Raw genomic sequence first — 15,000 nt, 5'->3', positions numbered from 1 at the left:
TTGAACGTTCATAGGAAAGAGCGGAGATGTTTCAAATCTAGAAAAGAATTTTGAAATTTATTCTGATTATACTCTTTCAGGATTTTGTTGAATGTTTGGTTTTAACCGTCTGGTTGGTTTAACCTGCACAGTGTCTTTTTTTAGGACTTTTAGATATTTTTGTGAAGGTAGTTGTGAATCATTATATGTTTCTTTTTACATTTTTTCTTTCTTTTCACATGTCATGTGATAGTTAGCTAAAAGTAATTTAGGAGTAGCAAGTTGCTTTCTTTAACTTTTGGTTTTTTTGCAAATGTTACACAAAACTTTTACAGGTAATCTTTAATTTCCTTCAACAATTATTGTTCTAAAATCATTTAACATTCAACTTTTCTTTTCTTTTTCTTTACATATTCTGGTAAAGCTATTTTTTGGATTTTTTTTTAATATTTTGCTTTATCAATTTCTTTGTAAAACTTCGAAGAAGTTATTCTATCCTCTTGCTGGAACCGAATCAGATGTCTGTCTTAATAGCCATGAAAAAAACTTACCTTCATTTTACTAGTGTTTATTATTTGACAAACTCTTAAAACACAAATTCCATATTTAATGGGAGGAAATTTCCTCCGAAATCAGTGAGGAAACAGAAATGTTTAGCAGAAAGCTTTCACAATTGCCACGTGTCAACTTGTAGCTTTCTAGGATACCATTAAGGATCTCTAAAGCTCGCTTTACACGAGCGGTTTGATGCCACGTGGATTTGTTCGTGCGGATTATAAATCAATGAAGATCATTGAGGCCCTTCACAGGCTGACCTCTCGGAAGAATTTCCCAGCGGCAGTGATTTACTAGGTGCGTGCACAGCTACTCTTCCAGTGTAACGGCTTCTAGAAACTAAGAGGCCGCTCGGAGAAAATCCGCTCGTGTGAAGACATGCCTTCAAACGAGCGAATATTTTCCCGTGCGGAAAAAAATGTAATCGTGGGAAACGAGCCTAATATAGCAAGTATAGCACCATTCAGCAAGAGTAAATTATCTCTTTTTTTTATTTTTTTTTTATTTTAGAAGTACAAAATAAATAGAAGGTATTAGTGACTCGTGTTTATTCCATCTGCAAGTCTGAAACTGTGGGATATCTGTCTATTTGAAGTATATATATATGGGTATATATGTATGTATATATGTATATATATATATATATATATATTTATATATATATGTATATATATACGTATATATGTGTGTGTGTATGTATGTATGTCTGTGTGTAGTTCCTTTTGTAAAGTTATTTTGATCATTCGCAAATGAGGACACTTCTGTACTTCCTTAATTGAAATACTATGTATCCCAAATTACTGGATTAATACAAATACTTTCGGATGTGTAATAGCATGAAGGCCACTGTGATGTTTCAGCTACATTCTCGTAATTCTTTCACAAATGGGATATACTGTATTTCGTTCATACCTATAAGTACATCGAGTCCTTTAAAAATAGAAAATGTGTTTTCTAACTAAAAACATTATTTTTTTAACACCTGCTAATCGAATTTTCTGAGATCGGTTCATTTTCACAATCGTCTGTAATGAAAATATATGGAAATCCAGTTATACATAGTTCCCAAAATACCGGCATTCCTTTCAATCGGAGGATGCATGTGGAAATCCCAACGCGTTTGAAGAGTAAATCTGGTAAATCTGTCTAGACATGTATCAGATTAGAGGTAAGCTGGGAACATACATTTTAACAGCAGAAACAAAGTCGACTTGTAATCCCACGGAATCAGACGTCGCAATCATCATTTGTAGGACGACCCTTTCATCATTCTGGGTTTCACGAGATATATCCAAAAGGGTCAAGCATCCTCCAGACGCATCCTGTTGACGGACTTTAACTTGCTTAATGGTCGTGCTTTTTAAAAGGTTTAGGCCGTTATTTCGAAATCACCGAGTTGAGGTAAAGAGGAAATATTCTTGGTAAGGGGGAAAGTGGGTGTGTGTGCATGACTGATGCCAGCAACCACAGCCCTTTCTCAACTGAAGGACTTTTGATTCGGATTCTAATCTCCTTTTGGAATCAAATGTGGGCCAAAATTCTTCAGGGAAATTCGTCTAGTGAAGGGTTTTCTCTCTCTCTCTCTCTCTCTCTCTCTCTCTCTCTCTCTCTCTCTCTCTCTCTCTCTCTCTCTCGTAATGATAACCAAGGCGAGCGTTCCAGTAATAAGCGGCCATTGAGTGGAATATCCTCCCACCCGCTCTCTCCCAACCTATCCCTGGAGGAGCCTTCATCCAGCACGCTCTCAGCCAATCCATTGATCTCAATTCAGCCGAAAGGACATTTAACCATCCTATGACTGCATATTAGATGTTGGCTCGCCAGAGGAACCAGGGTAGGAAGAGGCGGGAGGGGCTCTACGTATAATTGCTTTGTTAGAGCCTAATTGGGCCTCGAAATGGATCTAATTTTCTTTGTTGGTTTTGTTTGTCCTCCAGTACTGTTGCCAAGAGAGGGAACTCATCGGAGGTGGAAAGGTTTTAGCTCCATGTTCTTAGGAGCTGTTAGTGGATGGAATTGACCAATTAATTATGGTTTATGCGTCTGTTGATCAGAATAGATTTGAGGATGTATTGCTCAGAAAGGTCTTGCAAATAATTGCCTTTCGGAGGCAGAGGTATGGGTTGAGAAAATCCATGGATCTTATTAAGAGAATTCTGATGTTTTGCAGTAGTCTGAAAATTATATTGGGGGTATCCTCATAATTTAGGAACATTGCTCAAATTCTAAATATTCAGTTACATACTATTGTATTGTATAAAACCTCCTTAGATCAATCATATATTGAATGCTTATGAAGTCGATACTTCAGGATGCAATTTGAGTTCGAAAGATCATGACAGCAAGACCAATAGTTTAAGACTAATAAGGTATCAGTCTGTAGTCTGTCAGCGCCAAATTGATCTCAATTTAACGTTATTAACTGAATGCTGGCAAATCCATTTTGGTCTTGAAATAGCAGATGGAAAGTCTAAATTCATATAAATACGTTTATAATCCTCCAACATTAAGATTTGTATTATTCCATGCTAGCGAAATTGGGTATTCATCTTGCAATAATGAGTCCTTTTTTTAAGGAAAATCTTCTGGGAAGCCATAAAATGATTTACCAACGGCTTTTTCGGACGCCTGAGTCAATCGTTTGCATATTTAGCTGAATAAAAATGGCTTTTATTTAATACAATTCACTTTGCAACCCCCCCCCCCCCCTCTCTCTCTCTCTCTCTCTCTCTCTCTCTCTCTCTCTCTCTCTCTCTCTCTCTCTCTCTCTCTCTCTAATCTGCACCCAACCTTTTAGCCTTTTATTACTTCTATTCCAACTTATTTTTTTTTATTTAACTGTCCAACTAATTTAAATTTTTGCTTAAATTTACAACTCCGATATTTCTTCATGGTGCACCTCGGCACTGAATGGTCTTCCCGGTCCAAGAGCCACACCATACAGTCCAAATTTCCTAAATCATTTTAAATAAATACTCTCTCTCTCTCTCTCTCTCTCTCTCTCTCTCTCTCTCTCTCTCTCTCTCTCTCTCTCTCTCTCTCTCTCATCATGGATTGCCCAAACGACAGGGAAGGGTTAGAGGAAAGGTTGTTACTTAAGGCTCACTTCCCGAAAAATCCATTGTCTCTTTAGACATATTGGTGAATTATATTCCTGGTAGTTAGTCCACTTTGTTGGATCGCAGCCAGACTAAATAAAAGATTATGAATATCAGCCTATCCTCCCTCATCGTCAACATCGTCCAATTCTACTTTTTCCCCCAATAATAGATGCTTGCTATGAACAGTTAACATCCCTAAGAGCTACGCAATCATGAGGTAAAGGGCGTTTGGAATATATATATATATATATATATATATATATATATATATATATATATATATATATATATATATATATATATATATATATATATATATGTATGTATGTATGTATGTATGTACGTATGTATGTATGTACGTATGTATGTATATATATATATATATATATATATATATATATATATATATATATATATATCATCGGTTGTAACTAGTGTGGATACCTCAACGTGATGGAAGGGCTTGTGAATTGCCATGATCAGCAAAGTTGTACCAGTCAGGACCTCCTATACTAGATTGGTTTGCTGTGAGTGACCAGACGAAAATCTCCTACGATTACCAAGCCGCACTGGCTAACGTGGTTATAAAAACTTGCCTGACCCCAGACATGATTTAGGTGTTTGTCCTGCTGTGGACTAGAAACCGCTGCCTTTGTTTTTGTTGTATGATATATATATATATATATATATATATATATATATATATATATATATATATATATATATATATATATATATATAAACATTTATATATATATGGTGTATGCGGATATATATGCACATACAGGCATACCCCACAAAACCAAGAGAGAAGCTGATTGATAGAAGTCTATGCATCAGTCGAATTATATGATAAAATACAATATCTTAAATACAAAATACGTTCGAAGTATTCTTCACTTTTCTTTGCCTTTTCATAACTGGAGAAATATCATTTGCAGACAATATTATATGCATGTTAATTATGAATGTTTTTAATTTGAATAATGATAGCAGTAATGGTGATGATAATGAAGGTAATAATAAAATGGATAACAGTGATAATAGAGGTAATAATAAGAAGGATAATATTTACTAATGGTAATGATAATCAGTATTTATAACAATAGTAATGATAGCAATGTGTAGAAGTCAAGAAGGAACTCGGTTACGACGTTAGATTGTAATGAGAAATTCTGCCACTGATTTCTTGGAAACAAACTGAACCTTTGTCTCAGGTGCTTCCACGTGTACGCTTCTTTGTATCAGGTTTAATTAACTTCGCATTGAAACTTCACCAACAGACAGTCAGTATTCATGCACATGCAAACACACATGCACACATACACACGTGCGCGCGCGTGCGTGTATATATATATATATATATATATATATATATATATATATATATATATATATAAATATATATTTATATTCTTCTTTGTCTACATCTTTTACCACTTCTATGTGGGGTCGATCTTTCTGGTCAGCTTTCTCCATCTACCTCTGTCCCACACCTCATCACCGGTTAATCCCTTTGATCGAAAGGTCATCCTTGATACAGTCCACCCACTTTCGCTTTGGTCTCCCTCTCCTTCTCGTTCCCTGTACCTCCATTTCCATCACTCTCCTCCCCAAGGTCTTTAGACCTTGCTCCTCCCAATATACTGTTCATATCTCATGACATGACCGTACCACCTCAGTCTACTTTTTTGGATCTTATCTGATAGTTTTCTAACTCCTGTGGTACCCTTAATTACTTCATTCCGTATCTTATCATTAACGGTTTCTGATTTCTCTTCTAAAATATTTCTGAGGCCGATCACATCCCAATGCCTCACTTTAGAACAGTCCAGAACGTATATCAGAGAAATCAGATCCCCCCCCCCCTTTTTTTTTTTTTTTTTTTTTTTCGTGAAGACATAAAGACGTTCGGGATTCACTTCGACGCCTCTCGAGTTGTGCTCCCCTGCGGATGTTTTTAATGTCCAATAATATTTTAGGTGATAAATATAATATAAAACCACATATTTGAGTTATGATTAGACATTGCAATGTTATTGAAAATTATCATATGTTTAAGGAAGGGAAAAAATTAAAGAAATATATATATATATATATATATATATTTATATATATATATATATATATATATATATATATATATATATGTACTCACTGACCATAGTTGTATATATATATATATATATATATATATATATTTCTTTATTTTTTTTGAAGACATACACATATATGTATATATATATATATATATATATATATATATATATATATATATATATATATATATATATATATATATATACACAACTATGGTCAGTGAGTATATATATATATATATATATATATATATATATATATATATATATATATATATATTTCTTTCATTTTTCCCTTCCTTAAACATATGATAATTTTCAATAACGTTGCAATGTCCAATCATAACTTAGATTTGTGGTTTTTTATTATATTTATCACCTAAAATATATTATTCACATAAATAATAAAAAAAAATGTTACAAAACACTATTTGTAAGTACCTCTAATGTTATGTAAATATCATAAAATGTTTTTTTTTAAACAATTTAAACGGTGAAGGATTTTTTGAAAATTGGAAATATGGTACAAAATTCTATCAAAAATATCTAATTAACTATTACTATATTAAAATACTAACCAATAATATAACAAAGTGTTGATTAGTACCATAACGAGTGTGATTACAGTGTAAGAATAATAGAAATTTATCTGAACTGAAAATTCAAATGATGATACAAAAAACGTGTAATAAATTTGATGTTACAAATGCAGATAAAATACAAATTACTGCAATAGATATCTGGGAATGTATATTGACGTAGACATATTACTCTCCCAATGATACTCCAGATATGTTGATTTTACCCAAATACAAAGACATTGTTACTTGAAACGTAATAAATACCTGGGATATCTCTCTGATATATGCAGAACCTTGAGAGAGAGAGAGAGAGAGAGAGAGAGAGAGAGAGAGAGAGAGAGAGAGAGAGAGAGAGAGAGAGAGAGAGAGAGGGGGGAGAAATTCATCGAAGAAATTGTGTGTTGTATCAATAACCGAGAAGAGAATGTTATTTGAGGCTACTCAACACAAAAGGAGATCTGATCCTGCCAATCACGTTTCGTAAAAATGAAACCCTTTAGTAAGAGGCTCTTAATAAAGCTACAAGTGCTTCAATACTGTTAGGATCAGATCTCAGGAGAGAGAGAGAGAGAGAGAGAGAGAGAGAGAGAGAGAGAGAGAGAGAGAGAGAGAGAGAGAGAGAGAGGTATTCTTCATCATACCAGTGTAGCTAAAATGTCCATTAATTTAGTTTGAGGTTCGTAATAACGAGTTATCCTAAACATTTATGCTCAATTACACACTCTGACGGACAGACTAAACATATGTGCTATTTCCAAATATCCAGTCAATGAAAATTAACCCTTTATTAGGAATTCCATATCACTGCGAGTTCTAAACACACTCAGGATTTCTATCAAAGGTTAAATGAATAGACAAACTTACGAACAAACAAAGGAATCATTAAAGTTTTCTGATTTCTCTTCTAAAATATTTCTGAGGCCGATCACATCCCAATGCTTCACTTTAGAAGAGTCCAGAACGTATATCAGAGAAATCAGATCCCCCTTTTTTTTATTTCATGTCTTTTATTCCCTTTTGGCTTTGGAAAGGTTTTGTTATTTACGTCTCGTGTTAGTTCTGTTTCAGATGGTGAAAGTTTCGTCGTCTTTTTATTTTTTTTATCCTTTCTTTTATATTCTCACTCTCCTTCCCTTTTAGTTGTTTTCGACCCTTGAGACTTATTTAATGGTTTTATTCTATCATGTCACCACTTATTCATTCTTTTTCCATGTTGCTGTGCGCAGAACTTAATGCATCGTACGGAAGTTTTGGAAAGTTCGTTGACTTTCAAGTAATATATGTATATATAGATATATATATATATATATATATATATATATATATATATATATATATCTATATATACATATATATATATATATATATATATTCATGTATGTATGTATGTATATAATCCTCATCATCATCAGCCGTTACTAGTCCACTACTGAACAAAGTCCTCAGACATGTCCTTCCACTCACGTCAGTTTAACCGCATTTTTTTTAGTTTAAACACTTAAAGGCCACCCATGAATGGCAGAGGTAAGGGACAGGGACGTTGCCGTATCAAGGAGGACAATGCCTTAGAGACTGACCATATATACACATGATCAGCGCTCAAGCCCCCTCTCCACCCAAGCTAGGAGCAAAGAGGGCCAGGCAGTCAATCTATCGTCTTCTCTTCCTTTACCTGCTTCTTTTGCAATCTCTAGGGACTGATTCTGTTGTTCTTAATATCCTCCTATTATCTGTCATTCTCATTATATGTCCTGCCCATTTCTTAATCATACATGTTGTTAGATAATCCTTTCCTTTAGTTTGCTCTCCTATCCATGTCACTCCTTTTCTGTCTATTAGTGTTAATCCCATCATTATTCTTTCCATGCCTCTTTGAGTTGATCTAGCTTATATTCTAAGGCTTTAGTAAGGCTCTAAGTTCCTGATGAATAAGTTAATACAGGTATGACCATCTAATAAAATATTTCTCACTTTGGAGTCAGTAGCATTTTACTTTTCAAACTCTCATTTTGTTTTTCAAAAGCTCTCCATCGCATGCTTATCCTATCCTTCTCGTAATTTTCGGTCTCATGTCCTTGGGAAAACATACTGTGTGTCCAAAGTACAGTACGTGTATGCATTAACAATCTCTAGAGGTTCGTCCATAATCTGTATTTATTGTCTTTCTGCATTTTCATTAAACATTATTTTATACCTACTTATATTAATTTTCAGTCCCACTCTTCTGCTTTCCCTACTCAAATTTCTATCAACTTTTGCGATTCCTCCCATGATTCATTAGATAGAACTATGTCATCTGCGAAGCTTAAGTTGTTAAGATTTTCCTCTTTATTGATAATGCCTAAATTTTCCCAATCTAATTTTTGAAAAACTACTTAGAGGCATGCTGTGAATAATTTAGGAGATAGGGTCGCCCTGTTCAACTTCTTTCTCAATCTGAATGTTCTCAATATCGTTAAGTAGTTTTAGGGTTGCTGTACTTCCTGTATGAGTATCTGCAAGTGGTTTAACGTAAGATTCATCTATTATTGAATCTTACTGCTTTCATTGCTGCTAAGTTTTTGACAGAATCAAAAGGTTTCTCCCAGTTTATAAATACCACACACACACATACACACACACACACACATATATATATATATATATATATGTATATGTATATATATATATATATATATATATATATATATATATAAAGAGAGAGAGAGAGAGAGAGAGAGAGAGAGAGAGAGAGAGAGAGAGAGAGAGAGAGAGAGAGAGAGAGAGAGAGAGAGAGAGACTATACCTGTATGAGAAGTGTAGAACAAAGAATATATAATATCTTAAGATCAGTAATAACGTGAAAATATAACTGTCATATATAAACTAAGAAGACAGACTCATGTCAGTTTGTTTAACATAAAAACATTTATTGCAAGTTTGAACAACTGAAGTTCTATCGATTTGATTGCCTGAGTAAGGTCATTCCACAATCTGGTAAAAGCTGGAATAAGACTTGTAAAATAATTCAGGGATGCCAGAAAGTAGGAGAATAGCAATATTTAGAAAAGGCTTGATGAGCGGTGTGGTAGACGTATTGGAGACGAAAGTCGTGCAAATGATGTTTGTGAATTTTGACTTTAGAAGGTGTTCATCCGAAAAACAGCACTAACAAAGATGAATATTGCAGTGACTGTTGTTTTATTTTTCTCCCTAGAGCCCTCACTTTCCAGGATTTCAACAAGTATTTTTGAGAGGGGGTTGCTAGTTCTATGTTTCTACTCGGGGTTACGACCCACTCTAGTCGACTATTTGTAAGGTACAATTTAGCCAAAATTGGGTTTATTGATATGGTCATGGAAACTTCCGCATCGCTACTTCATCTAACCTAACCCTTGTGATGGAAAGGATGGCGCAATGACCGTTTGACCAAGAGATTTTATTTTTCATTTTCTTTTCCTTCAGAATGTAATACAATATTTACAGAAAGGAAGCTTATAACTAACTGGTATTAACCTGAAAACGTAAATGCTCTTGCTCTAAGCATTTATGTTTATTCATAGAAATATTCTTCATATATATCTTTATTTCATAAATAAAACATAGTGTAGTCTGAATATTGTAATATGCCAGTATTTCAAAGAGAAGAATTTCCAGTTTCAGGCAGTAATTATCCAGACATACTTTTTTTTTTTTTAAATGATCTTTTTATCTTGAGATACATAATCGAATGGACTCAAAAATCGATATTTTTATATTTTTACCAAGGTTATAGTTTTAATTCTGCCTTCATCAACCTTTTTTTTTCTTTCTTTCTTTTTCAAGTGACGTACTAAGAATTAATCGGTTGTCAATGCTGGGATTCAATTATGGCGAAGGAGATATTGGGAGAGAACAGGGAAAATCTTTTATATTGTACCTTTTAAAGCCATTTTCTTTTAAAAGAAAGGACTACAGTGAAATAGACACCCCCACACACACACACACACACACACACACACATACACACACACACTATATATATATATATATATATATATATATATATATATATATATATATATATTATATATAATTTCAGCCTGACAAAATATTTGAAAAACATTTCACTTGCGAACGAATCCTTAAATTTTTCAGTGTCTATTAATATTATAAAGACTTCCTCCCGAAAGAAAACAAAGTAATGAATAAAAAAAAATCATTCAGGTGAAAACTGTCGAAACAATATAATTTAAGTTTATTCTGAATGAAAAAGAAAATCCTCCAAATGATTCAGAGAGAAGTAGAAATTCGATCGAAGGTCCTTTTATACGCGAGAGATTAAGCCGAAGCAATATTGCTCTACATTCACAAAGAATCTGAGGAATGCGGCAGTGAAATTCATTTATTTTTCAACCAGGAGATTCGCCCGGCCTTGATGCATGTTTCGGCACTAACCATTCTGATATTTAAGCTTACGAACGCGCACCGAGATATAATATGTAAGTTGAAATATGCGTGTTTCTGTTTATTATTCCACAATTTTTCTCTGACTTTGTTTTAAAGTTGGTAACCTTTATGTTTTTAGGACGTCTTTTTTTTATGATACTTGATTTCTTATGCGTTAAAGCTGAGGGGGTGGGGTGAAACCAAACCAATGCTTCTCCTCCTTTGATTCATATAATTCAGCTTTCATATGCTTTTAATTTTTAAAATCATGAAGTTTATACACAAGAGCCATAACTAACGTTTTATGGATTCTAACAACACTTCTAGGTTGTGGCAGCCTAGTGGTAATATCTCGTGACTCACGATGATTTGGTCGCTAGTTCGAGCTCTGCTCGTTGCTCGAAAATTTGTGTTCACTAGTGTTCACAACATCGCGGTCCTTTTGAGCTAATGATGCAATGCTTAGGGAAGCTTATTGGTCTATGCTGAGTCATCAGCACTCATTACTTGTCCCTCCCTTTTCTTAGATTGGGTGGAGAGAGCAGTGGACGGCAATCATTTGTATACATGGCCCGTCTCTCGGACATCGTCCTATCCCTTGCCTCCGACATTCATGAGGGACTTTTTTATACTAATCGAAGAACATTACAAATAGTTCCGACAACGTGACATCGATGAATCAAAAGTTCCCATTAACACCGCATGGGAAATTAAAACGGATCACAATTTATATACCAAACTAATTTTGACAGACACTGAAAAGAGGCAGATCTTGTGACTTCCCATCGACCACAATACCAACACCGCTATGGTGATGTCGTCTGGACTACCGGAATAAGGGTTCTCTGAAGCGAGGGGAGAGAGAGAGAAGGGGAAACGAGGGAGGTGTATCTCCGTTGTAATTTGCTGCCAGTTTCCCTCTCTGAAACGCCTGAAATGGACCAATTCCGCGGCGTAATGGGCCGTCAGAAGGCTGAGGGCTGCCGTGATTGCAGGCAGCCAGCCCCGAGGTCCTTAAAGAGGTGCGCAAGAACCGAGCTGGAGACACTAGACTCATACCGGCGGTAGTGAGAACAAAAACGGCATTTACCGGACGCGGTTTATTCATGCGTGAATATATGAATCCCAGGGGCGTCGTTGTATCGGATGCCGGTAAAACGAAAGCTACTTTGCCACGTTCTTGCGATCTTGATGCATTCTTCATTTGGTCATGATGAAACTTTGATTGTGCTTTGCAGCAGCGGAAATTACTTCGCCGTTGGACACTGCTGCAACTTTGACATTTCGCTCGTGAAGATGGTTTTGCTTTACGACATTTCTTTACCCGACAGAGATTGTTGTTGTTGCTGTTGTTAGATTAAGCTTGCCTAGAGCTAGCACGGGCTTTTGTTAGAACGAGTAGCCGGTAAAACGATAGTCTCTCTTCTCTAGCATATTCTTTGATTGTTAATGTACACGACCCGTCAAAAAGGACGGCTAAATATTTAGATAGATCTGCACACACACACACACACACACACACACACACACACACACACACATAGATTCAACCCTTTCCGCCCTCTCTCCCTTTCCCAACTACAACACGGTGTTTGTGGCTTCCGAACGAGCCTTTCAGGGTACCCCTTCTCACCAGGTTATGGCTTCTCTCACTCCCTCTACCCATAATGGGCAGGGTGAGACCGAGTAATTATACATACGACAAAGCTCAGCGTGACCGATATATATATATATATATATATATATATATATATATATATATATATATATATATATATACTTATATGAGTGTATACATATTTATGAAGCCAGACACTTGCTTTTTATCATATAGGAGAGATAAATCCCCTGACATACAGTATTAATAAGAGAGAGCTTGCTTTTTAGTTTCGACGAGAGAAGACATTTAAGAATATTAAATGAAAATAGAGCAGTATTTCAAGACCTGAAACGTTCGTTTATGAATCAAAGTAAAAAATATTTGGTTAGTGAATATTTGTTTATAGTTAATACACAACTTTCACGATTCGGATTTTTCATTTTTTAATGGTAGAAAACGGGCTGTTAAGTTTGATAAAATTTTGTAGATAATTAAAAAAAACCCAGCTTTTAAAAAATGGGTTTAATCGGTTTACGATTGAAATTGGAGATTTAAAATGGCAAAAGTATGATTACCATGGAAAGCTGCGTTGAATAATACTCTGTTGTTTCATAAGTAAGATTATAAACATTATTTGTTGTCCGGTACCTCTCTTACCAACTGCTCACTTCATTTAAGAGTCGTGATGTAGAATCTGGTAACATTAATATAGGAATTTTATGCTGCTAGTAAATAATTAAGCTATTTTAACTCCAGTATATTACTAATCCTAAGTTCAACCACTGATAGATTTTAATCGACACAGAGTGTACATAAACCCTTTTTTCAAAAACATTTCAACTATTTTATATTGCGTATGCCTTATACTGAGAAAATATGATTATAGGGACGCGGCTTGATTACGAAAACCATAATGTTGAATAACTATCATTATGTTTCTGAATTCCAATTGAAAAGAAAAACAGAGATACATTATTCTACGTGAGCCTAATTTGAGTACTTGAAAAGAGTTACATCCCTTAAATACATTGTTTTTAAGTAATGAGATATATAGATAAGAGGTAATAATTACCCACCATATAATCAAACATTTGAAAATGCATACAGTCTGCATCATAGAAAATATCTTTCGCCATCTAAATATGAGAGTTGGTAAATAACTATCACTTACCTTATTATCATAATTCCCATACAAAAACAACTATTAACTAATTCTAATGCCTCTTTGAATGCATAGCAAAGTAAGTAAAGCATCTTGAAATATTTGAACATTTAAAACTAGAAAAAATAAACTTCAGCTAGACCTCCAGACACTTGTCTGGAAAGAACTCTAAATCTTCCGACTTACTAATGACAGTGAAGTTGATTATGGTGTTCTTAGTTGGGGAGAGCAGATAGTCCACCCTGCACCGATATCTGGCCTGGTCTCTGTCTTGGACGGGGTAAATCTCCAGGTGAGCCCCGGGGGCAGCGGTGGAACCCCACGAGTTTCCTGGGAGAAGCTTGAAGTAGGCCCTCTGTTCCAGCAGCATCTCGTCACTCCAGTGCTTCCCCTTATCGATGTTGCTGCCTCTGGCGTCGAAACTGGGATGGTGATAGGAAAGATTAGATTTAGATTAGATGGAGGTCATTTATTTTCGTTTGACATATAGCAAGACTATAGTATTGGTTATCATTGTCTTGGGTTATATCAACAATGGGAAGACATTTGGGGAATTAGTTTTGAAATATATATTATTTTTGAGACCTAAACGACAAAGAAAGAGTTTTACGCTAGTGGAAATATTTTATTATTATTGTTAAAACTAAGAAGACAATAAAACTTTTATTTAAGATTTTTAAACTATATAAACAGAAATATTTCTAGATTGAAATAGAATGTCAGTAAGAAAACTTTTTCATTTTTAATCTGTTGCATCTTTACTCTTACTATATCTCTGTGATGGGATATGCAACTCTGTGCAATGACGATATGAATTAATTCACTACCTTTTTCATCTTATAATTGGCATTAGATTGAAAATATGGTTTTCAAGGTGATTACTTCTTGAATTATTTTAAATAAATCATTGTAATTTCGTATAATAACAACAACGGCAATAATAATAATAATAATAATAATAATAATAATAATAATAATAATAATAATATTGATAATAATAATATTAATAATAATAATAATAATAATAATAATAATAATAATGAGTATAGATAGCATTCAAGTTTTATTCCAGTAGTGACCAGGTTGTGGAATGATCTTCTTGCTCAGGTAGTTGAATCGGTGAAACTTTAAAACTTCAAACTTGCAGAGAATGTTTTTTATTTTGATCAGGTTGATATAAATATCATAAATATCTTTTTATAGTTTAGTTACGAAAGATCTATTTTAATGTTGATACTATTCTTAAAGTCTGTTATTTTAATTTTCATTACTTCTCTTGTCATTTACTTATTTCCTTTCCTCACTGGACTATTTTTCCCTGTTGGAGTCCTTGTGCTTATAACATCCTGCTTTTCCAACTAGGGTTGTAGCTTAGCTATTGATAATAATAATGATATTAGATATCCTTGGTTCAATGGAGAGGTTTTAAAGAAAAAAAAGACAGTTGGTTAAAAAGCGGAAATGCTTACAGAATAAAAAAAGTGCCAATATGATCAAGTATTTAGTAAGAAAAAAC

At 34.3% G+C, this 15,000-nt stretch overlaps 1 protein-coding gene across 2 annotated transcripts in view; it reads right to left on the bottom strand.

Annotated features, from left to right (window-relative positions):
- LOC137621669 (protein turtle homolog B-like) overlaps positions 1-15,000 on the bottom strand; it is a 782,627-nt gene that overhangs the window by 208,976 nt on the left and 558,651 nt on the right. For both annotated transcript variants that reach the window (XM_068352170.1, XM_068352171.1), the window contains exon 3: positions 13,671-13,906. In XM_068352170.1, coding sequence (XP_068208271.1) covers positions 13,671-13,906 — 236 coding nt within the window. The remainder of the gene's footprint in view (positions 1-13,670; positions 13,907-15,000) is intronic.

This window comes from Palaemon carinicauda, chromosome 28 (assembly GCF_036898095.1).
Source record: "Palaemon carinicauda isolate YSFRI2023 chromosome 28, ASM3689809v2, whole genome shotgun sequence".
NCBI classification, from domain to species: domain Eukaryota; kingdom Metazoa; phylum Arthropoda; class Malacostraca; order Decapoda; family Palaemonidae; genus Palaemon; species Palaemon carinicauda.
This window is presented reverse-complemented; position numbering and strand designations above follow the sequence as displayed.